Source organism: Trichosurus vulpecula, chromosome 5 (genome assembly GCF_011100635.1).
Source record: "Trichosurus vulpecula isolate mTriVul1 chromosome 5, mTriVul1.pri, whole genome shotgun sequence".
Classification (NCBI taxonomy): Eukaryota; Metazoa; Chordata; class Mammalia; order Diprotodontia; family Phalangeridae; genus Trichosurus; species Trichosurus vulpecula.
In genome coordinates, this window is record NC_050577.1 from 207,477,940 (window position 1) to 207,503,405 (window position 25,466).

At 37.7% G+C, this 25,466-nt stretch overlaps 1 protein-coding gene across 1 annotated transcript; it reads right to left on the reverse strand.

Moving 5' to 3' along the window:
* Nucleotides 1–3,640: 3,640 nt before the first annotated feature.
* LOC118851426 (prostaglandin-E(2) 9-reductase-like) lies at nucleotides 3,641–24,068 on the reverse strand. Its single transcript, XM_036760873.1, has 9 exons — nucleotides 23,915–24,068; nucleotides 19,627–19,794; nucleotides 17,329–17,445; nucleotides 12,557–12,634; nucleotides 11,208–11,330; nucleotides 10,442–10,551; nucleotides 9,874–10,039; nucleotides 7,285–7,367; nucleotides 3,641–4,654 (listed from the first exon to the last, which is right to left on the reverse strand). Exons 1-9 carry the CDS (start codon nucleotides 23,999–24,001, stop codon nucleotides 4,612–4,614), a joined length of 975 nt encoding a protein of 324 aa, XP_036616768.1. The 5' UTR covers nucleotides 24,002–24,068; the 3' UTR covers nucleotides 3,641–4,611.
* Nucleotides 24,069–25,466: the final 1,398 nt, after the last annotated feature.

A 25,466-nucleotide genomic window follows, 5' to 3' on the forward strand; every position in this document is an offset into this window, starting at 1 on the left:
TTTTCCTGTTGTTTTTTCAAACAACATAATATTGGAATGTATTGATGTAATTCACACAGAAATCCGTAAAGTCCTGAGGTTTTTTTTTTATTTGGGAGTTCATTTTATACTTTGGTTTCAATTTATAGTTTTTTTAGGATTGGATTATTTAAGTCCTCTATTTCTTAGTCACTTAATCTAGGAATTTTATATTTTTGTAAATAATTATCTTTCTTTTAGATTGCAATTTTAATTTGCATGTGACAGCAAAATATTTTTAACTATTTCTTCATAAATTGTGAAATAATCTTTTTCATTTTTGATATTGTAAATTGATTTTCTTTCTTTTTAAAAATTGAGTTAGTTAACATTTTACATATTTTATTGGTCTTTTGACAATCTAAAAAAAACCAGTTCCGAGTCTTAAATTTCTTTTTTGCTCTCAGTTTTGTTAGTCCCTTCTTTGATTTTCTGGATTTCTATTTTGGTGTCTGATTGGAGATATTTAACTTACTGATTTTCCAATTTTCTTTTAATCTGCTCTTTTCTCCTTTCATTGATGAAATTGTATATAGAGACATTTTTCCATGAGTACTGCCTTGGTAACATCCCCAAATTTTGGTATATTGTCTAATTGTAATTATCTTTAATGAAGGGAAGGGAAGGAGAAATAAGCATTTATATACTACCTTTTATGTGCTGGGCACTAAGATATATGCTTTACAAATATCTCCTTTGATCCATCCAACAACCCATCCAGGTGGGTACTGTTATCTCCATTTTATAGATGAGGAACTAAGGCAAATATACGTTAAATGACTTACCCAGGGTTACACAGCTAGTAAGTGTCTGAGACCAGATTGGAACTCAGGTCATTCTGACTCCAGGCTTATATTCTGTCCACTGTGCCACCTTGCTGCCTCAGTGAAATTAATGATTTTTTTCTAAGATTTGTTCTTCCATCCACCCATTCTTTAAGACAAGAAATTTAGTCCACAATTAAATGATTTTTTTTCATTTCCCCTTGTTAAATATTTATATTGCATCAGATTCATTAAAGATGTGTTTGTTTTTCTACATTTGTTTGTGAAGTTTTAATGCCCTAATACATGATCAACATGTGAAGGTACCATATACAATGAAATTATATCTATACTCCTTTTTATTTGCATTCAGCAATCTCCAGAGGTCCATGAAATCTAACATCTCTAAGATTCTATTCAAGTCTTTAACTTCTCATTTGTTTCATTTTTGCTTATACTTATCTAGGTCTGAGAGGAAAAAACTGAGATAGTGGACTCAGATGTGTGTTGTAAGTAGGGTATGTTGCAGAATTTCTCAATCAAGAGGATATTGGCTCCCCTGGGAGTGTTTCGTCCACCAGGATGTCCTTGGACTGGATGATAAACTGGGTAACCAAACTGAATAGAAATGAGATTGGCACCTAAGGAGGACACATGATGGTATGGGAAATCTTTATTGCATTGTTTGGACTTAGCCCTGTGTGACTGACAGACCGAACCTGTTGCTTAGAGAACAAATTGTGCTTAACTCAGGACTTCAGATTACACTGACTAGAAACCTTCCAGTGGAGGCAGATCCACAGATTGGTATGAGGAGTTTTCTCCTTTTATACATCTCAATAAACCCATGTGTCTTATGTGGAAACTGTCTCTGTGCTGACCAATCAACTGTTGTTTCCTTGTTCTTTTTTGAATCTTATATAATACTGTAACATACTGAAGAGACTTGGGGGAACAGACAACCTTTTTTTTCAGCTCTCCCCCCTGCCAGATGACTTAATAAACTTAAAAAGTTTTAGTGTCAGAAGTGAGATCTCTGATGGTCAATTTGAGAAGCCCAAAGTAGGGCAAGACTGACCTAGATGGGATCAATCTGTATGGTGAGAACCAAGTGAGGTACCTTAACTATCCAGTCGAATGCAATATTTGTTCCCTTGTTTGAACTCTATATAATGTAGGGGGCTGTGTGACACCCTGACTAAGAATAGGTTTACAGAGTAGGTTTACAACAAGCCTAGCCACCCTTACTAGGAAATGAGTAGTCCTCCAAGATTGATTACCTAAAAACTCTGGAGGCAATGCTGCCATCTGCTAAATTTGGCCATTAACACTCTGTCTCAATCTTTGTCTCTCTGTCTCTCTTTTTTTTTCTCTCCCTGTGTTCCCTTCAACCCTCCTGTGGCCATTAAAAATAAACTGGATACCTGTGTCTGGTGGCAGACACCCTGGTATCCTGGTGAGTATGACATTGTGATGCAGGACTCAAATGCAAAGGCCACCAGTTGAATCACATGACCTACCCAGAGGCAATCTTTTATCAGATATTTGTATTTGTCTTTCCATGTCCTAATGTCACTTATTTGACTAAGTGACATTGATATACAGCTCAACTAATATCAGTCCTACACCTATTCACTTAGGATATCCCCAGGTTAGTGAGGGAAGCTCCAATGTGTATGTCAGATAAACTGTTGGGTTTTTATGGGCCAAACACTAGTACCCCAATAGCAGGAAACCCCTTTTGCTCCTACCCTAGGAGGTTCTCAGGGAAATGTGCTATGTCATACCTAGTGTTATTTGTAGATTCTGTTACTTTGGAAGATTTCTAAGGGGAAAACACAGCTGAGCAATCAAGTCTGCTGAAAAAAAAAATGCAGAAAGGGAGTTTAGAATGGTGGGTGGGGAAGATGAATGAAGTTTCATACTTGAAACAGTTCTACAGTTTTCTATAACAGTTTTCTATAATCTGATGCTAAATTCTCCTTCTCAATAACTGCAGATTCACTCCCACTTCAGACTTTTAGCTCTAAATAAGGTTTTAAGAATTTAAAAAGAAAAAAAAAACTTCAAGATACTTTCTCTCTCATTTCAGTAGTCACATGGGGGTTACAGAGATACAGTTAGACAAGCAAAGAAAGGAAATATTTTTCTTGGTCTGTAGAAATTTATGGCATTATAAACAAATTAGAGAATAAATTTGTAACTGAAATATAATATCTTTACCATAAATTTCCAAATTAGAGTTTAAAGATTTTTATAAATGCTGAAATATTTTAAGAAGAAGATGAGAATGTGTAACTTCCACTGTAAATCCTTGGAGTGGACTTAATTTAAAACAATGGCCTCTAAAATTTGAGGTGCTAGCAAGTATTAGTCTTTGGGAAATTGACAATTGTGATTGTACATCCAAACTAAATTATAATGTGATCCATTTAATGTTTCACCCTCTATAGGTGGATTATACCTTAATGAAAGAAACAATTGATATTTGGCATTAAGGTGATATACTTAGAAACTGTATGAATAAGAATTAAAAGTGTAATTAGTCTATACCACTCTTTGGTGTAAAATGCCAAATTCATAGGAGATGAAGTGGTTTTTTATTCAAGAAGATTCATAAATTCACTAGACCAAATTGATGATATTTAACTAAAAATAAGTTTAAAAATCCAAAATACTGGTTATATTATTGTTAGACTTACAAGTTTATTTTATAAAGAACATTTTTTTGAAAATAATTTTTAAATAAATTTCTTTATTTATTTTTAGTTTTCAACATTCACTTTCATAAATTTTAATTTTTCTCCACTTCCCTCCCCTGCCCCTTCCCCAAGCTGGTATGCAATTGATATAGGCTCTACATTAAAGAATGCTTTTTATTTGGTAGATTTAATATGATAGATTTTTATTTGATAGATTGTTTAGCCATTAATTATTAAAATCATTAAAGTGCACCTGGAATAACCACTATTAAAGTTATATCTTCTTTACTACAGACAAATCCCAGATTCAAAGATTTATTTTTGCCTTATGGGTTACCTCAGATATGGATATTTTTCAGCCTCAGGGCTTACAGGGGCTGGTGTTCTTCCAGGTTTCATATGAACTATAACCTATTCATTATTTGTGCTTAATCACAGAATATGATTGTTTTCTTAATTTCTAATGATTGATTTCTGATCATGTGTGTGTGCGTGCATGTGTATGTGTGTGTGTATTTATGGGATTGGCTTTCTTCTCCACCCCAGAGTTACACAAATTACTGCATTCATGCTGGATGTGAAAGTAGCTGGGATTCAATCGTAGAGAACTGAAGGGCACTGCCATTCCTAGGACAGAGATCTACACTACTATATAGATGGTGAAGTAAAGAAATTGTCCATGAGAGTTGGGGAAATTCAGGAATGGAGTAGTTAGGATGCTGGAGGGGATATCAACATATGTGTTGAAGTACTTAGAATAAAGGTGAGATCTGAAAAAAGAGGAAGATTGTGAACTAGATACTAGCTCTGATATAACCTCTCACAGTTAAGGTTACCTTTCTTGGAAAAAAGTGGATAATACTTGCCCTACTGCATGAAAAGTACCTGTTAAACTTTGAAATGCTACATAAATGTGTACCATTGTGTCTGTCTTATTCGGGGCAGGAAAGGCAGGGCTTATGACAGAACAATTATTTTAAACCTATGCTTTGGTGTAGGATTAGCTATGGTACATGGCTTAACCATAACACGGGATTTAATTTCCATAAACATCAACAGAATGTCAGCTATTCCTTTGAGAGAATTGCAATGCCTCAGGACCACAAATCTTCTGAGTCAGAACTTCATTAATATTCATCATTAAAAGGATAGTTGGGATGTTCCTGTAAACTAAAAAGGGAGAAACATACATGTACAAGTCTTACGCATTAAAGAAATCTCTCCAACACACCAACCCCAACAACCTACCTCCCCCCAAAACCTCAAATATCCAGATTAAGAAATGCAATCTTTCTAGCGGTTTGTTTTCTTTGGCCCATGCATCTAAATACTGAGTGAGGACTTAGTTGTAGATTCATCTTGCCTTGGGTTCAAGCAGTCTCTGTTCAGTTTCTTCAAACAAGAAAGCATTTCTGAGACTCAAGGCAAATAAATGGGTGGTATAATACAGCCAGAGAAAGAAATGGCAAATCACTCCAGTATCTTTGCCAAGAAAACCCCAAATGGGATCACAAAGGGTGAAACATGACTCAGTCAGTACATAAGTGAATCAGTAACATAATAGATCCTGGCTCCGGAACCAGAAAAGTTGGATCCAAATTCTGGCTCTCTCAATTACTGGCTGTATGACTATGGGCAAAATATCCTGATGTGTCAGAAGCTCAATTTCCTCATCTTTAAAATGGAGAATAATGTTTTTTGGACTACTTGTTTTACAGGGTTTTTGCAAGGTTTGCTTGAGACTGTGGGTACAAAGGACATTGCAACCATGAATCACTATGTAAATGTCTACTGTAATCCTTAAGAAGGGCCATATAAAAAGGGGTATTTGGAGGGCTCTGATTTAGGAAACTGAAGCCAACAGAGGAGAAGCTTGACCTTGAGTCAAACTGGTAGGAAGTGGCAAAAAGAGGAATCGAAGCTAAAATGTAAGACTTGAAATTCAGTGATTTTCCCATGATAATCATCACCCTAAATCCCTACACCATGGCGCACCTTTATCCACATCAATTAATAAAATGGGCTTTGCTCCCAAAGCATGGAGGAAATTTAGAGTAAGAAAAGTATTGCGGTGCACTGTGGCCAGGCTCTAGTATGAACTCCATTAAATTCTGATTGTTTGTATAGCATCAGAAGGAGGAGATATTCCAAGGGCAATCAATAGCATAGTAAATATTCCACTATGCAGCAAGTTAGTCAGTCAATAACCATTGACTATACCTACCATATATGAAGCACTGTGCTAAGCAACAAAGATGCAAAGAAAAGCAAAAGACAATCTCTGTTCCTGAAGAGCACACAATCTAATGTTGGTGGCCATATGCAAACAAATAATGTTATTCAGAAAATAATTGAAAGAAGGAAGGCACCATAAATATTTTCATACACAGAGATTTTTTCCCTTATTGATGATCTTTTTGGGATGCAGATCTAGTAATGGTATTGCTGAATCAAAAGGTATGCACAGTTTTACCACCCTTTGGACATAGTTCCAAATTGCTCTCCAGGATGGTTTGATCAATTCACGACTCTACCAACAATGAATGCAATTCTAATTTTCCCACATTTTTTCCACCACTTATATTTTCCTTTTTTCTCATAGTTGTGACAAGGTACCTCAGAGTTGTTTTAATCGGCATTTTACTAATCAACAGTGATTTAGAGGAATGCTTCTTAAACCATGGGTCCCAACGCCAAGTTTAAGAAGCCCTGATTTAGAGCATTTTATGTGATTATAGATAGCTTTAATTTCTTCATCTAAAAACTGCCTGTTCATGTCCTTTGACCATTTATCACTCAGGGAATGGCTTGTATTCTTATCAATTTGAATCAGTTCTCTATATATTTCAGAAATGAGGCCTTTATCAGAGAAACTGGCTGCAAAAATTATTTCCCAGCTTTCTGCCTCCTTTCTAAACTTAGCTGCATTGGCTTTATGAAAAAAACCCACTTTTTAATGTAACCAAAGTGATCAATTTTGCACTTCATAATGTTCAGTATCTCTTGTTTGGCCGTAAATTCTTCCCTTCTCCATAGATCTGACAGGTATACTATTCTTTGCTGTCCTAATTTCCTTATGGTATCACTCTTTGTGTCTAAATCATGCACCCATGTTGACCTTACCTCAGTATACAGTGTAAGAGTTGGTCTATGCCTAGTTTCTCCATACTATTTTCTAGTTTTCCAAGCAGTTTTTGTCAAATAGTGAGTTCCTATCCCAAAATCTGGAATCTTTAGGTTTACCAAACAGTAGGTTACTATAGCCATTGACTACTATGTCTTCTGTACCTAACCTATTCAACTGACCTACCACTCTATTTCTTGGCCAGTACCAAATACTTTTGATGGTTGCTGCTTTATGATAGAGTTTTATATCTGGTACAGCTAAGCCACCTTCCCTTGCATTTCTTTTCATTAATTCCCTTTATATTCTTGATCTTTTGTTCTTCCAGAGGAATTCTGTTATTATGTTTTCTAGCAAAATAAAATAATTTTTTGATAGTTTGATTAGTATGGCAGTGAATAAGTAAATTAATTTAGGTAGAATTGTCACTTTTACTATATTAGCTCTGACTACACAACACCTCACCCAGGATAAGTGCACAGGAGAGGACCAGAGTGCTACTTCAGAGAAAAAGGAGAGGAGATTTGATGACCATTGTAAAACATTATACTTTGTAATTTTATAACTTCTCTGTGAAGGACTTCAAAAAGGACTCCTTCCCTTAAAGTGCTCCCCCATGTCCCTGCAGTCACAGACCTCTAAGATAGAAAGTAAGATGCTAATGGCAAAAACTCACTTCTTAGGGGTCAGGTAACGAAGGTTTTTGTTAAGGCCATCAATGACTTTCATGTCTTCTGGAGTCAATTGGAAGTCAAACACCTGCCAAGAAAGAGAGGACATTATAATAAGTACTATCTGCTTATAGCACCTCAGAACACAATAGGCAACTCGATTGACTGAATCAGTCACACTCTTCACTTAGACTACTGTAACTCTGTTCTGGTGTTGGAAAAACAACTGACCTGGAAAATAGATCCAAGGGAGATAATTGAAAACAATTGAAATTATGATAGAAAAAAAAAAAGAGAGAGAGAGAGATCGTGGACATCAACTTTCAAGAAAGTATCAAGGAAAACTGCCCTAATATCCTAGAACCAGAAGGTAAAATAGAAATTTAAAGAATCCACCAATCGCCGTTGGAAAGAGATTTCCAAAAGAAAGCTACCGGGAATATTAATGTCAAACTCAATACTTCAAGCAGCTCCTACATTAAAGGATTAAAGGGCTGGGAATATGATATTCCAGAAGGCAAAGGACGTAGGATCACAACCAAGAATCACCTACCTAGCAAAACTGAATATATTACCCTCAAGGGGAAACAGGGATATTTAATGAAATAGAAGACTTTCAAGCATTCCTGATAAAAAGACCATTGCTGAACAGAAGAATGTGACTTTCATCTATAAGACTGAAGAGAAGCATAAAAAGGCAAAGAGGATGTAATAAAAAAACATAAGGGATTCAATAAAGTTAAACTGTTTACATCCCTACATGGGAAGGTGATGCTTGTAATTTTTAAGACCTGTATTACTATTAGTACAGTTAGAAGGGAATATATAGAGAGAGGGTTCAGGAATAAGTTGATTTTTATGAGATATCATTTAAAAAAACAAACATAAGGCATGGAAACAAGGGAGAAGAGGGAAGCGAGGTAGAATGGGGTAAATTATCTTGCATGAAAGAGGATTACAGAGGGAATAACATACACACTCAGTTGGATATAGAAATCTATTTTACCATATTTAGAAGTAGAAGGGGAGGAGAATGAGAGAAGGATGGGGACTGGTAGAAGGCAGAAGATAGAGAACAGATTGAGGAAAATGGTGGTCAGAAGCAAAACACCGGTGAGGAAGGGTAATATGAAAAGAATGAGAAGGATGAACAGGAGAAAAATGGGATGAAAGTAAAACACAGTAATCACAACTGTAAATGTGAATGGGTGGCACTCACCCATAAAAAGGAAGCAGACAGCAGAGTGGATTAAAATCCAGAGTCCTACAATATGTTGTTTACAGGAAATACATTTGAAGGAGACACACAAACACACACATACACCCCCCCACACACACACACAGACACACACACACACACACACTCACACTCACACAGAGTAAAGGGAAGGGGCTGGAGCAGAATCCATTGTGCTTCAGCCGATTAAAACAGAAAAGTAAACAATTTTAAAGTACAAAGAAGTTTTGGATTTAATGTCTGCCCTCTCAGGCAGCCAGAGGGGTGAGGAGAAAGATAGGAGGAGTGGGAAAGAGAGACAGAGTTTGTTTTTATCAGATCTCCCAAGAAGATATTTCAAACTCAATGTCTGAGACATCTCAAATTTAATATGTGCAAAACAGAAGTCATTATCATTTCCCTCAAAGCAACACTGATTCCAAACTTCCCAATTTCTGTAAAAAGAACCACAAGTTTCCTAGTCTCACAGGTTCATGATCTTGGTGTTATCCTCAAATCCTCACTTTCTTTCACTCCACAAATATAGTTAGTTGCCAAATCTCAATGTTTCTGCGTCAACATTTCTTACATCCCATCACTTCTGTTTGGTCAGATGGCTACCATCATCACTTCTCACCTGCATTATTGGTCATTCTCTTTCAAGTCACTCCCCAGTTTAGTCCATTTTCCTCACTGCAGACAAAGTCATTAACCTTAAGGTCAGATCTCACTGTCTCATTCCCTTATTCAATAAAAACCTTGTTGTCTTGGGGATAAAATATAAACTCCTCCACAAACTGGCCCCAACCTATCTTTCTCTTGGTTCCTCACACACAGCACTGCACCTCTTGTCTTCTTTCCTTTGCACTGCCTATCCCCTATGCCTGAAATGCATTCTCTCTTAAACTCTACCTCACAGAATCCCTTTCTTCCTTTGGTATAACTCAAGTACTAGCTTCTATATGAAGTCCTCCGTGATGTCCTGAATTTCTAATGCTCTGCCTCCCAAACTACTATGTATTTAACTGCTACTTATTTATTCTTTTTATATTATATATGTGTATGATATAATGTGAATAAATACAAAGCAGTCATTACAAAGTGCATATTACATAAACATCATACATACTATCTCCTCAGAAAAATGAAGTGAACAAGTATTTTCTTGGAGATCTTTTGAAAATAGCAGAGAATGTGGGTAAATTCACACTTCTTTCCACCAAACTGAATCAGTGAGGTCCACTAGACTCTTCAGGAATCACCTTCCTAATGACCAGCTTTCAGTCTTCTTTATTTTTCATCATTTTCTCCAATATTCCATTCACCAAAACCAGTGTTTGTGCATCTGCTTAAACCAATTCTGCCCATGCTTCTTTACCTGAAAGTTCTCCTTTATGCGCTTTTCAGTGAAGCTCTTTGCCAAGACTACCACCCCTCGCTGAATTTGGTATCGGAGAGCAACCTGGGCTGGGCTCCGATTGTGCTTCTTGGCAATGGCTCCCAGGACTGGGTCTTCTAAGACAATGGGAGACTGTGGATCTACCCTGCAAGGGAAAACAAACATTTTGAAATCTGTGGTCAGTGAAATGGGGCAGAGTTCAATGCCATGTAGATAGTTATCATCCTTTAGCTTTTTACATGTTTCAAAGCATTTCCATAGACATCTCATTTGAACCTTGTAATAATACCATGAGATGGGCAGAGCAAAAGTTATCATCTTGTCTTTACATATAACAAATTAAGGCTTAGAAAGGTTAAATTATATCTTCAAGATCATGCAACTAACAAAGTGCCAGAAGTCAAATGGGAGTCAAATCCAGCTAATTATAATTCTATAATCAATGCTGTTTCCATTGCTCAGTGTTGCATAATTTGTAAGTATACACAAATTTGGGTAGTCAACTTTATTAGTGACTAAGAAATCCATTACAGTCCCCCTTTCTCACCATGGAGGCTCTCTGTGGGATCCCAAAGCACTGTATGCTACCAATATGATATCCTTTGACTTGCAGAACTCCAACAATTTGCTCTGGTTCAGGTAAGGATGGCATTCCACCTGCAGCACAATAAATACTGAGATTTTAGCTAATAAAAATCAGATGCATGAGGCCAAAAAGAACAATAGTAAGTATTTTAATAACTAAGGAATTGAGAATTACCTAGCTACGCCCCAAATCACAGAACATTAGTATAATATATGTCTATTTAAGGCCCTTTTCACATAGAGCCATTAGTGCTAAAAGGGGCAGAAAAAGTATTTTTGAATTAAAGAAAAGTCTAAAATCAATTAATAAAAGATATAAGATTCAGCTACTGCCATTGATGAATAGGTTAATGTCTGAAAGAATTACTAAAAGAACTTTGGTTTAAGAAAAACATTTAAATGAAGAAACAGAGCTTTGAGGTATTAATTATCTGAGTAATTGTAAATAGAAAATCATCTGTTTAGTAAAAATAGACTCAAATGACCTTATGGATTACATAGGATAAAACCTTGTATGTTTGAAAAATTTTATGGTTTAAAGGACCAAAGAAATGAGTTTTATTTATTAAAAACTAAGAAAATGTTTGTAGAAAGAATAAGTTTGAAGAACAAAAAATGAGATCTAGGACCCTGATGAAGATAATTGCAGGGAGCTAAGGTTCTTCCATTCATTTGTCAGGGAGGGGAAGGATAGGAAAGAAACTGCACTAGAAAAAGAATTGTTTTACCTGGTTGCAGACAGGTTTATATTTAAGCCCAGTTTTATTCAGGATCATCTCCAATTGCCTGCGGTTGAAGTTGGACACTCCAATGGACTTCACAAGTCCTGCATCCTTACATTTCTCCATGGCCTGAATAGAGAGAGATTGTGAACCCCTATGGAACCTTGGAGGACATGTCAAGTAGAATCCTTCCCCCATTCATCACCTAGCCTTGGTCTTTTCACTTGCTCTCCTTTAATTTGAAAAAAGAAACTCAGGAGAAGGCATGTCACAGAATTAAAACTTGGAAGGGGCTTTAGATATAATTTAGTTCAACCGTCTCATTTTTTCCCTTTTTGATCGAGGAAACCAGAGTGTAGAGAAGCTATTGTGAAACACGATACAGGTAGTAAGTAACCAAACTATGATTTGAGTTCAGGTCTTCTAACTTTTTTACTATGCTGGTATACAGGACAGCTCTTCATCAGGCATATTTCTAGTTTTAAAAGAAAAAAATATTAACTGAACTTTATCTATGTGACACTGACTTCCATATTCCTTTACAATCAAAGTATGAAAATCTGAAAGTTAAGTAATTATTTCAGTAAATGGAATTTATAATCATAGGAGCCAGAGCCAAATACTCAGAAATATCAAATTAGTCTTTCATTCTGTGAAATGGGTGACAAAATCTACACTGCCAAGAAACAAAAAGAGTAACAACCACCAGAAAAAACCCCACTTTCTATCTACTTTTTCTTGTCTTTACTTTTCAATATTTCTTAGCATACCAGTTACTTTCACCCCTGCCATTCCCATTCAATTTGTCCTGCTTTCTTTCTACTTGATCTGAATCTGACAAGATGTTTACATTTCTTGGAGTTCAGAAAAATCCTGGCAGTGTAACTCTCCTCTTGTCCTCCCCATTCTATAACTCACCTCAGGGTGCCCAAGATCCCATTGTCACCAACAGAGGCTCCTTCAACAATATTTAAAGTACATAATTCCTTGGATTTTCTGATTAGCCTGTCTATCCTCATTTAATCCACACTTATACCTTTTATATTAATATAGAATAATAGAGTAAATCAAGAGACTTCACTATCTTTTAGTATAGCTTCCCTCATTCTACAAATGATACCTGAGATGACTCACTCAACATCCACAAATCAGTGTCAGAGCTAAAATCAGAAGTCTAGATTTCTAGCCCTGCACATAGACCATTTGACAAGCTGCGTTGCATCTCTTCATTTGATAAGATTCACTTCCAACTACCTGAGGATCTCCCTCTCCAGTCACAATCACATCCAGGCAGGGCTAACTTTACCTCAAAGCCACAGCATGTTTTTTGGTGTCTGCTTCCATAAGTCACCTACCTCCCAAGTATCACGCAAATCCACAGAGTCACCAATAACTTTTTGATTTTCGTCCATTGGTATCAGGTCTTTGCCAGGCTGTGATTAGAGAAGAGAAACTTGTCTTTTCGAGACATTCAAACAAATGAGTGATTCTATTCAATTCAACCTGCTGTGTGCATTGCATAAGGCACTGTGCCAGACCCCACAAATAAAACATGAAATGGTGACATAGTTCTTGTCTTGTAGGAGCTTATCTACTAGTAGAAATCAAGTCCATAGATAATTATAATACAAGTCAGGAGGATCAGAGATGTGGACCAGGAAAAAATCTTAGAGATCATCTAATCAAACCCGTTCATTTTATTATGTATTTAAAACTTTTTTGATAATTTGTGACACAAAACATTTCTCAACAAATATTGAATTAATCTAATAAAGAAGCATGTTTCCTGAAACAAGCAGAACTGCCTAATTTAATCACATGGTTCTGTATGTGCATGTGACACTTTTTAACTTGGCAGTCTACTGATACTTAAAAAAAAAAAAAAACAACAAGATGTGTCCTTAAACCGGAATAGTCTAGAATTTTTTATACAGCTGTAGTCATGTATATCCATTCACTCACTCACTCCTAAAGCATTTGTGAAGCACCTATGGTGTGCAAGGCCCAGAGCTAGGCTCTGGGTTGACCAAAAGGAAACAATTCACTGCTGGATAGCTTTAGTGATTCCTGTTTTGTTGCCCGTGGCCCAGATTCAAATTGCTAAATCTTCAATTCACTTTTATTTATTTGCTGGTTAATCAGCCTTCCATAGTTGTAGCTTGTTGTGCTTGAAGAAATTCTCCCCTCTTCCCTCTCTGACTTCCCTCTTGTCCCTCCTTAGTGCATTCAAGTCTCTTGTTCATTTTATCCCTTGTTCTTATACTTCACTTTCCCCACATAAATGATCCATGTATTCCTTCTTCCCCAGCCCTCTCTTTCCATAGGGTATATCCTTTAAACACCCATAGTCACAGCTTCTCTTTCCCCCTCACTAACCAATAGACAAAGAGGGGTTCCCCTTTTAATATGTAAGCACTGGACCATCGCCCAGACTCTTAGGCTACTTGGACTTGTTGACATTTCACAAATTTCTTTCCTCCCTTGCATTCTGTTTTGGAGGCAATTGGTGTTCAGTGCCTAAGGTCACACATCTAGTAAGTATGTGAGGCTAGATGTGTAATCAGGTTCAAATATGAATTCAGGTCCTCCCTACTCCAGGGCTGCTGCTGTGCCACCTAACTGCTCCTATCCCTTGCATTTCAAAGACTATTAAAAGAAGACAGCCTGTAGTCAATGACTAAAGCAATCTAATCTTTGATAAACCCATAGAATCCAGTTTCTGGGCTGAGAACTCACTATTTCACAAAAACTGCTAGGAAAGTTGGAAGATGGTATGGCATAAACTGGGCATAGACCAATATCTTACACCACATACCAAAATAAAGTCAAAATGGGTTCATGATTTAGGAATAAAGGCTGATACTATAACTGATTTGGGAGAGCAAAGAATAGTTTACCTGTCAGATTTATGTGAAAGGGAAGAATTCATGACCCAACAAGAGATAGAGAGCATTACAAAATGCAAAATGGGTAATTTTGATTATGTTTAATTGAAAAGTTTAGTATAATCAAAGCCAATGCAACAAAGATTAGCCGGTAAGCAGCAAATTGGGAGAAAATCTTTACAACTAGTGTCTCTGATATAGGCCTCATATCTAAAATATACAGGGAACTGAGTCAAAGTTATAGAAATACAAGTCATTCCCCAATTGAGAAATGATCAAAGGATAGGAACAGGCAGTTTGTAGAGGAAGAAATTAAAGATATCTATAGGCATATGAAAAAATGCTCTAAATCCCTATTAATCTGAGAATGAAAATTGAAACAACTCTTAGCTACCGTATCTCTCCTATCAGATTGGCTAACATGACAAAACAGGAAAATGATAAATGCTGGAGAAGATGTGGGAAAAGTGGAACACTGTTACACTGTTGGTGGAGATGAGAACAGATCCAGCCATTCTGGAGAGTAATTGGGAGCTATGCCCAAATGGCTATAAAAATGTACATACCCTTTGACCCAGCAATGCCACTTCTAGGGATGTATCGTAAAGAGATCATACAAAGGGAAAAGGGACCCGTATGTACCAAAATATTTATAGCAGCTCTTTTTGTGGTAGCAAAGAATTGGAAATCAAGGGGATGCCCATCAATTGGGGAATGGCTAAACAAGTTGTGGTATATGAATGTAATGGAATATTATTGTGCTATAAGAAATGGGGAAGATATGGAATTCATAATAACCTGGAGAGAACTACATGATATGATGCTGAGTGAGAGGAGCAGAACCAGGAGAACATTATACACAACCACAGACATATTGATTCTGTGATGACTAACTTTGATAGACTTGGCTCTTCTCAGCAATACAAGGTTCAAAGACAGCCCCAAAGGTCTCATGATGGAAAGAGCTATCTATATCCAGAGAAAGAACTATGGAGTGTGAATGAGGACTGAAGGAAACTATGTGCTCTCACTTTTTTTTCTATATCTTTTTTTTGGTTTTGTTTCTTCTTTCTCATGACTCACTCCATTGATCATGGTTCTTCTTTATGACTTGACCATTGTGTAAGTATGTTTAATGCAAAGATATATGTAGAACATGTATCAGATTAAATGCCGTCTTGAAGGGAGGGATGAGGGGAGGGAGGGGAATAAAATTTGGAGCTCAAAACCCTGTGGAACTGAATGTTGTGAACTAAAAATTAAATAAAGAAATAAATAAAATTTTTTAAAAGAGAAAGCATCCAGAAATAGAAGCAGTCATTCCAGTTCCCACATACCTACTCTAGCAGAACTGAACTTCATATCACACTGAATAAATGATCAAGAAATTAAGGAGAAATGATAGTATGTGAAATCTTCCACCCCAGAACTCTACAAAAAATCATCCAGCAGCCCCGAGACAAGAAAAACACTCTCTTCTCTCCTCCCAAGCAAAGCTGCCCAGACAGATGTGGCATCTGTGGTCTGTAATACTCTGGGTCTAGGTTCTGCAAGAATGGAGGACTTGCCTGAGAATGCCCTAGGGTACAGACCTTGAAAACTCTGGGGAGGAACAGATAGAACTACTGACCTGCCACTGAGCTTAGGTCAAAACAGCCAAGGCCAAAGCCAAGGGGATCTGAATACTCTGTTCTGAGATGCCATAGATGGCCTTGAAAACACAGCTGTCTGAAACTCAGAGAACATGGGGAGCCAAATTCTAGGAGATGAAGGTCAGTGCAAGAACACAAGGAACCTGGGCCAAGACCAAGCAGAGCAAACCACATTACCCGAAAGCCCAGCAAGAGCCCTTGACTGGCCCTGGAAAAAAGACCCATTTTAGAACCTAAATCTAGAGATGAGAACATCAAACACCCAAAATAATAATTTAAAAATTTACTGTAAATCAAAGTAGAAAGACAGAGAGATTTAACAGTGTAACAGTTTAAGTATACAACACACTGGTGGAAATATATCTAATACCCTACTATTCAACAAAAAGAAGACCCCAGTTACTGGAATAGGTACTCACTACTTAACAAAAATTGGATAGTAGTATGGAAGAAATTAGATTTAGATCAACACCTTATAACTTATGGAAAACATAAACTCCAAATGTGTATGTGGCCTACATGTAAAAGACTACACCATAAACTAATTAGACAATCTTACTTTGTTTCTAACCTAGGCAGGTTTGCTCTTCCTGAGGCAACCTGGGGGGCTCACCAGATCTGTGCCGGCCTTGGTGGAAATGATGGACACACTACACAAATCTCTAACTCAAGCAATCCACTAGCCTTAGCCTCCCCAGGAGCAGGTGTGGAGAAAAAATAGGCAACACAAATATTATGTGACATCTTGATGGACTAAAAATGTACAGATCTCCAAACCTCCTGGTGGTCTAACATTAGAAAGTCCATGACCTCTATGCAATGAGAGTATGAGCTTCAGGATGGACTTATCTCACTGTTGTAGTTTCTTCCTGTCCTTAGATAAGACATACTGAAGTTTGTTCTAAAAGGACTGCGTTCACAATTGTCAAAGACTAATTGTAAAACTTTGTTCTCTGCCCCTTACTGCATGCTGTTGAACATCTTTTTTATTCTTACAATAAATCCTACCACTTGTATTCCAAATACTCCTTTTTTGTCCTTTGACTGATATCCCAGGCCTTTTCTGTGAAATGCCTTTTTTTTCTCTCCTAAGTTGCTACACAATGCTGCTAAGTGGCTATGTACTCTAAGCACCCTGAAGGTCACAAAAACAAAATCTATACTAAATCAAAGAAATATGAATTTGCTGTCAGCAAGAGCAGATTGCTTAGCACTCTAATAAATCTGTAAGTTTTTCCTCCTATCTTTGACACGCAGTCATTGGAGCCTGCTAGGACTATATGCCTCTCCCAAGAAGTCAAGAGAATTCCCCAACAGGGAGACCATAGGCATTCACCACCATGACCAGCCTCATCTCTTGAGGCTAAATCAGGATACCCTTGGAAATGTTTACTTGCAGACATTTACTTTAAATATTAGGACTCTGACACCTAATCCTATCAACATTTATCTGCAGTCCTCTAGGTAAAACCTGAATAGAGACAAAACATTCTTTCACTTCTTATAGGAGGGCTGAAAAATACTAAGGTGGAAAAGAGAGAAATGTGGTCAAAAAGTCTTTGTACACCTAGAGGGGGTTCTAGCACTTACTTTAAGAGAAGTAGGAGAATGGATAATATAAAGGTCAAGGTAATCAAGCTGGAGGTTCTTCAGGCTCTCTTCCAGGGCAGGCCTGACCAATTCTGGGCGGTGGCATGTACTCCAAAGCTAAAGGGAATAAAGGAATATTCAAAGTAACAGTGTATGTTCTTTATCAAAGCAATTCCAAGCAGGACAGAAAATTGTGGCAATAACAGGACAGCAGACTGAGTTCCCACAGTGGCCAATTTCCAGGAAAATTATGAAGTAGCCGCAGTTTGTCCTTGTCACTTATTCTTTCTCTGCCTCTTTGTTTGTAACATGAGGGATAATAAAATAAATTCTATCAACCTTCAAGAGTTCTTCTGAGGCTCAAAAGAGATGTCACATGCTTTGTAAACAGCGAAAGGGACCTCTTTGGGAATTAGTGAAATTTACCCACTAAAGTGAGTGCCCTGAACTGCCTGTTGAAGGAGGGTTAGGGTTAGAACTAGTGAATGTACACCCAGAATGGACACATCTCTGAATCAGGGGGTTTTAAAAGAAGTACTAGACAAGCCTAGAGCTAGAAAGGCAAGAAGAAGAAGAAATAGTCATGGAGTGGGGTGCTTTCCCTGGGCAAAACCTACCTGACCTAGTGAACAATGAGGTATCCTCCCAACTCAGGTTAATGTCAGAATTTTGAATATACATGAAACTGTGTTTTGGTAACCTATCAAGATTTTCTTCCATCTATGCAAGGAAGCTGTAGCTACAGAATCAAATGTCAAAAGAGATGATAGGGAAGTAGGCACTGAGATATGACACCTTCACCTGCACCTTATCTGTTGGGTAAGTGCCTAATAGTGAAACTACATTGTTTCCTAAGATTGAACACAAAGGTGATTTAGTAGCACACAACAGACAACAGGCCAGACTTGCCACTTTCTATGCCTGTAGTTTGGGAGGAGGTTTTAGGATATGGTAAGCAACATTGCTGTTACTTTAGTCCCTTATGATTTACTTTTCTCTCTATTTCATTTTAGAAACCTTTAATAAAATTGATTTAATTGGAACAAGGGGTTTGCTGTCCCCAACAACTTAATGTAATGACTAACATCTTCTTTAAGTTTCAAGGTCGAAGTGCTAGAAATCAGTCACCATTGGGGACCAAAGGAAAAGGATAAGAATGAGCTAGAAAAAAATTGTTAAAGTGAATTTTAATCCTTTTCTTGTCTAAATCCAGTTAAATATGGATAGCGAGACAAGACTATGAGAAAACCTTTAAATTAAGTCCATGAGACTTTTTAATTACATAATAGTATGCCACTGAATTTCTACCAAATTTAAATGCATATTGCTGCTGTTCAGAAGCAGTTAAGCTCATGTAAACTTCCTTAAAAAGAAATTCCAGCCTAATTTTCTCTTGTCTTTAAGGCATTGTTCTATGTTTTCCCAATGATAAGCTGCTTTTAAAGAATGACCAATAATTGACTACATATTTCTGATTTGTATCCTTTGCACTAAATATGGAATTTAACTTCCTGGTAGACAATTTATTTCTAATTTAAAAAAAATACAAGTCTGTCAAACACTAAATTCCAAAATAAGAATATTATTTTCCTTCACATTAACTCCACTTTTGATCCGTTAGTTAAAAATAAAATCTGCTAAGTGATCATCCCATACAGTCTTCTCACAGTTTAGTCAAGGAACTTACATCCTGACTGAAAGTAGGAATAACTTAAACTTTAGTCTTCAAGACTAAATTTAAACTGCTACCACTGTTATGAAACTGTCAGTTCAAAATATTAAGTCCACTGAATACCAAAAAATTACATTGGGTATGTCATAATAAGGAATAATCTCACAGCTGCTCATTCAGAAAATATGGTCACTACACTACCTGAATACTTTGTCCTGGAGGTACTCATTTTTCTCGTTGTTCCTGAAGTGATTTCTTAATTATCTATTTGGGAAAATTAAATTTCCAGCTATTTTATACTAGCTTAAAACTGGTTTAAATGTACACTTCTGAAGAACAAAGACTGTGTCTCTTCTTTAATGAATATCCCTGTACAAGTACTTGCTTATTAACTGAGTGGCCACTCTACCTTTGAAATTAAATGACTGAGAGTTAAATTCCATTATTTCTGATCAACACTAGCTAGCCTTCATCTTTTCTGTTACGCAGCGTAATTCACTTTTGTTTTGTAGATTGCCTTGGTTGGGAGGACTCTTTTTTGTTCCACTTAGGATAATGTTTATATTTCATCACATTTTTTAACCATGAAAAAAAATCCCACAAAACTCAATCATTTTTTTATATACCTTTCCCGTGTAGAATATGTCCTCTCTGGTCACTGTCCCATCTGCAATCTTTGCTTGGATTGCCTGCCCAACTTCTTTTTCATTTTGATATAGGAAAGCCCCATCAATATGGCGGAAGCCCACTTCAATAGCCAACTTTGTGGCCACCCCATGTTCACTTTTGGGAACCTAGGAATTCAAAGGGAGAGAATTTCACCCTAGATAAAGACACCTTAGCCCACTGGACCTCCTTCCCTAAACATGGTCCTTTAATTATTGTTTCTCCTTCCCACTGTGAGAGATGAACAAAAGTTAAGTTTCCACACAATAATTAATTGTCAGCCTTGAGTGGTCAAGGGAGTAAAAATTAACTAAGGCAGGTGGACCCAGACAATCAGAATAAAGCTAGTTTAAATCAGCCAGAAAACAGTCAGGGTTGAAGAGAGAACTGGGTCAAATGGCTACTAGCATGCTTTATTGGCTAGTTGAATATTACTTTACACACCCTCAGGGAGGACTTTTCAGCCATTTTTGAACATGGGACCTATGAAGAAGGAGGGGGTACATGCTAATACATATCAAGGGGGAGCATACAAGAAGGTGTACCAGGATGAGTATAACCCAGAAGGGAGCAGACCAATCCATTCTCTGAAAGGAAGTACTGGGCTGATGCAGCATCAGTCTAACACTATAGACCTGCTCTCACTTTTGTATTCATTGCTTCCTCTTCCTAAAGAAGAGCAAAGCCTGCTCCTGGCCAGTAACATAGCCCAACTCCTTTGGATTCCTCAATAATAAATTGTCCTTGACACCTAAATCTCTGTGCCAAGCATGTTTCTAATACCTCTCCTCTATCTCTCCAGCTCCACTTTTTCTCTTGCTCGTCTTTTTCTTGGTCAAGTATTACTCATGTTCTTGCATGAACAGCTGCATTTAGTCATTCATTTTCTTTAGATCCTGATGCTTATTTTTCTACTTGGCTATTTTAAGAAGTATGGGACTATTGAGCAATAGAGAGAATTAGACATTTTCCCAGATACACATCTGCCCAGGTCAGCTGAATTCTTTGGCTGAGACCAGGGGTGGGGAACCTGCAGTCTCAAGGCGACACGTGGCACTCAAGGTCCTCAAGTAAGGCCTTTGACTGAATCCAAACTTCCCAGAACAAATTCCCTTAATAAAAGAATTTGTTGTTTAAATTTGGACTAAGTCAAAAGGTCACACCCAAGAATCTAGGAAGCCATATGTGGCCTGGAGGCCCCAGGTTCCCCACCTCTGACTTGGAGTTTTGTCTTTAGATTTCAGTTTTAGGATCTGCAGCTACATCCCATGCCTTTCCTCCTCCCACAGCCCATAGTTTAATAGAATGTTTTGTTTTAAGTATCCTGAGTTCCAGGCTACTGCAAGACAGCAGAGTACTATGACACAAAACTGAGCAATATTAATTCACATTGCAAAGAAAGTAAGACCTAAAGGAGGAGAAAAGCTTTTAATGATAAAAACTTTGGGAGAAGAGTTTTCATTTATTAGGGGAAAAAACTGAAACAACATAAACTTAAGAGAATCACTACCAATCATGGACTGGAAAAAAAAGAAAATTAACTTGACTTCTGCTATCTGTGACACATTTAAATTAAAATTTTAGAATCACCTAAAAGGAAAAAACTGAAAAATTCTTAAAACAGGGTCAAAAGCAATGTCAAAATGAGAACATAAAGTGAATGTGAATGGGATGAATGCATCCATAAGATAGAAGTTAGAATGGATTTGGAAAACAAAAATCCAACAATATATTGTTTACAAGAATCATCCTTGAAACAGACTCAACAAAGAGTTAAAATAAGGGGTTGGGACAAAATCTATTGTGACTCAGCTGAACACAAAATATCCAGGGTAACAATTATGATTTTAGTCAAGTCAATAGCAAAAATACTTAATTTAAAAGAGACCTAGAGAAAACTACATTTTACTGAAAAGTAACACAATAGTTGGTTTCATACTTAATATACATGTAATCAATGGAATAACTATTAAAAACAAGGGAAAAACTAAATGAATTACAAAGAGAAACAAACCACAAAACTATAGTAATGAGGGACTTCAACTTACCCCTTCAGCCCTATCTAAATGAAACAAAAAAATGGAAAATTAACATGAATAGAATCTTAGATAAATTAGATATGATAGACTTTCAATGATTATTAAAAGGAAATAGAAATGAGTATTCTACTTCTCAGCTGTGCATGACTCCTTTGCAAAAATGGATCATGACTTAAGATCAAGAACAGATGCAGAAAATGATAAATATTATATATGTTTGTAATACATATTTATTTTACTTACAATGCAATGAAGTTACATTATTAAAAAGGGCCACTAGAAAAAGTATTAAAAATAAACCATACCACAAAGCTCAATTTAAGTATCATTTTGTCCAGAAAGACTTCCCTTATTCCATCTCACCCTCTCCCCACTTGGTTCCTAGTCTCTACTTCAAACTTCTCATAATTCTTTGTGCTATAATTCTCTAATGCTATTATCATATGATGTATATTTACAGTTTTCTGAATTTGTATCTTATTTTTCTTTTAGGTTGTGGCTTTTGTGAAATTAAGGGCAGTGTCTTACCTAACAGACCAGAAAGTATTAAAGTGACTCTATTTTGTTCTTTCTAGCTTGAAGGTCCCCAAATACCATGTTCTTTCTTCTTGTTAGGGTAGCCCTGCTAGAGCTTGTACTCTTCCCCAGCTACTCAATCAACACATCGAGACCTTCATCCTATGTAACCTCAACCAATCATAAAATTTTGTGTGCACAGCTGCACCCTACAACAGTAACAACTCCCTTACCCATCCTGCTCCCCCTTTTCCAAAAGTCCTCCTTTCACCCCAGAAAAGGGAAGAGGCAGGCAAAGCATGTCTGGCAGTGAGACAGTGACACCTAGGGAGGGAATGGGTTCAGAGCTGTGACTGTTGGTCTCTCCTCAGCTGGGCTATTTCCCCACAAACCCCAAACTACTTCAAGAGCCCTGCCACCCTGAATGAAGGAAGAAATAAACTGCCTGCTTTCTGGAGACCACTATGTGCAAGCAGAGAGGGAGGGGGCTGGAGAAAACCTCTTGGCTGGCTCCCATCTGTGCTCACATGTTAAGCAAAATGCACCTCCCTCCCCCCACTATTACCTATCTTTCCCTTTTACTAGCTGTTATATTCACACAGCAGCACGAATATTCCCTAAGCACAGCTTTGCTTGCTGTGCACTCTTTTCTTCCCCAATGCTCAGACTATGCGGATATTCAGGTGCCCTCAGGCTGACCCTGCATTTCTTGCACCTGAATTTGAAATAAAGCAGACTCCCTTCTTCTCACCCCCAGGAAGTCAGGGGAATCCATCCATCCATCTTCCAACATCCACATGGGTGCAGGGGCTCAATAAGTACTCTATGTCTATAGAGTACAACCGTTTCCTCTTATAATATCCTTGCCTATGGTACATATTCACTTCAAAGATGGTGCACTGTTCACAGTAATTTTGTGACTAGAAGTGGAATTAGGAAATGTCTTGTGCTTATGGCCTCAAAGCAAAAAGAGCTCCTTGCCTTGCCCTGAGTAAGGGCCCTCTCTCCAGCGTGGTTCCCATTTCGTCTTCAAGCCTCAGTCAAAGGAATACCTGGCAACATTAAGGAATAAGACAACCACAGGTAAAATATAATATTAAAATTTAATATAATTAAAATCATTAAAATGATATTAAATCTGGCAAATATTCTTTAATAGAATTTTTCTTTTCAAACACGACTAAGCAGAAGGCAGAGGCAGGACCTCTGTTTTTCTCTCAACAATCTGGCTCCAGGATCCAGCACGCATAATAATACACAACCCCACAGATCTCTGCTCATCCATTTAAATATCATCTCTTATGGTCTCGAAGATGGAAAAGGCAGATATAGCAGACACTGTCTGCCACAAGATGCTCATCTCCTCTCCCCATACACTTCTAAGTACTTTTTCAAGCTCTGGGGCTTAGTGAAAAACCTTCCTCCCTCCCATCTCAGAGCTGATCTCACATTAGCTTTCTTTTCCCAGCCTTGGAAGAACTCGCAAGCAGGTGGTAAAGAAGTTCGAGATGTGATCCATTTACCACAGTGTCAAGTTTATACAGAAATTCACTATCCTTCATTTGATACGCAATTGTGTATTTCTACCCCAGAGTCTCTAGGGCCATACTGGGTGGTATGGGAAGGGAATTAGGATAACACACTTCGTCTACCCTTCTACTACTCACCCTCACCCACAACCCTCTAAACTTACACTTCTCGGTGCATAAGTACCAAATCCCAGCACCGGGATGGTATTCCCATCGTTCATTGTCACCCTGTGAGAACTGGAAAGAGCCATTTCTTTTCACCTCACAGGTCAGGTCAGTTCTGCGCAGTCAGAAAACTCCCACACCCTGGCAAAGTCTAATTCACTGGAGCATTGGCTATTTATATTTATACTCTATTGCCCAACCAAGCCCAGAGGGAGTGGCTTGGGGTGGAGGGAATATCAAGTCACGAATCACCTCATTAACCCTTCCCTAGAAATGTAGGTGCATTGAAGTGTTTGCGTAAATAATGTCTCCATTTGACTCTCAATCTGATTATCATCCCCTTTTTTGGTAGTTATTCCTAAAGGATGGTGGGGTCTGAGTGGGAGGACGGAGGAGGAAGGGGAGAAACACAGCAGGGGGAAGAAGAGGGTGGAGAGGAAGAGATCACGAAGAGGGAGGAGTGATGGGAAGGGGGAAGGGAGAGGAAAGAGAAGTAGGTGAATTGATATGTGCAGTGTTTTTGTCCCTTTCTCCTGGAAGGCAATACATACACTGAGTTTGAAAGGAAGCAATGCCCCCAGAGGAAAGTGAAACTGCCTTTGTAGCAGAAAGAGTTCTCCAAGCACGTGTGCTGATAGTTCCATCTGGCCTGCTTGCCACGATCTCCTCAGTAAAAAGGAATTAATTTTTTTTCTGTTATGTATGCTTTTAAATGGGTTTATCTATTTTTCTAGTCATAGTAATGTTATCACTGAAAATTATTTTTCCCTTTACCTTTGAAGCCAGGGGGCTCCATCAGCTACTCAGAGTCTCATCTGGTCAAATCACACAACACTCTTCCAGTGAGTGAGAGCCCCAAACAAGTGCTAACCTACGAGTTAAATACCCTGTTCAGGGTCAAAGGGCATCACAATCATGCAACTCAAAACAATGTGACAATTCTTCAGGCATCACATCCATGAGACTCAAACCTTTGTGAACTAGGCTTTCCCTTGGCAAGCAAGTCATCAAAGACTGGTGATTTAATCAAAGAAACAAAGACCAGATTCATCAAAGGCAATTGATTGCTACAGTGCTCCAAAAGAGAAAACAGTAAAAAAGTTCCACCTTAATTACCAATACAAACAGACTCTCTCCTTAGGCTCTTAGCACCTTGAATGGTCCATGACTATGAAAACTTGCTGTCATTCACTACATGGACCAGCCTGAGGCTTGAGACACAGTCTTTCAGAAGGGGGATTTCTGGCTTTTATTCTCCTTCACATTTCTGTTCTCTTTTGTTTTCTCCCTTTTTCCCTTAGTAATGCCTATGCTAGGAGGACTGTCTAGGAAAAAATAAGCATTTAAATGATAGAACATCCACTAGAAGATCCTTAAGACCTAGCAACTAATGGGTAGAATGTAATGGGGCCAGCATTTCCCTAATGCAATTTCTTTCCATTTACAAGATGGGAAGGTCTTCCCTAAAAGAAAACAGCTACCCACATGGCTTAACTAGTTTTACCTTCTTTAATGTAGTTTCCTTTCTCCCCACCCCTCTTCCTTCAGTCA

What these genes read in the sequence shown, in the direction of transcription:
- LOC118851426 (XM_036760873.1), bottom strand. Translation starts at nt 24,001, where the DNA reads ATGGCTCTTTCCAGTTCTCACAGGGTGACAATGAACGATGGGAATACC. An exon ending in TCCCACAGAGAGCCTCCATG is followed by an intron (nt 10,040 to 10,441) that starts GTGAGAAAGGGG and finishes TTTCCCTTGCAG; the next exon opens with GGTAGATCCACAGTCTCCCA. An exon ending in CGTTACCTGACCCCTAAGAA is followed by an intron (nt 4,655 to 7,284) that starts GTGAGTTTTTGC and finishes CTCCCTTTTTAG; the next exon opens with TTTACAGGAACATCCCAACT.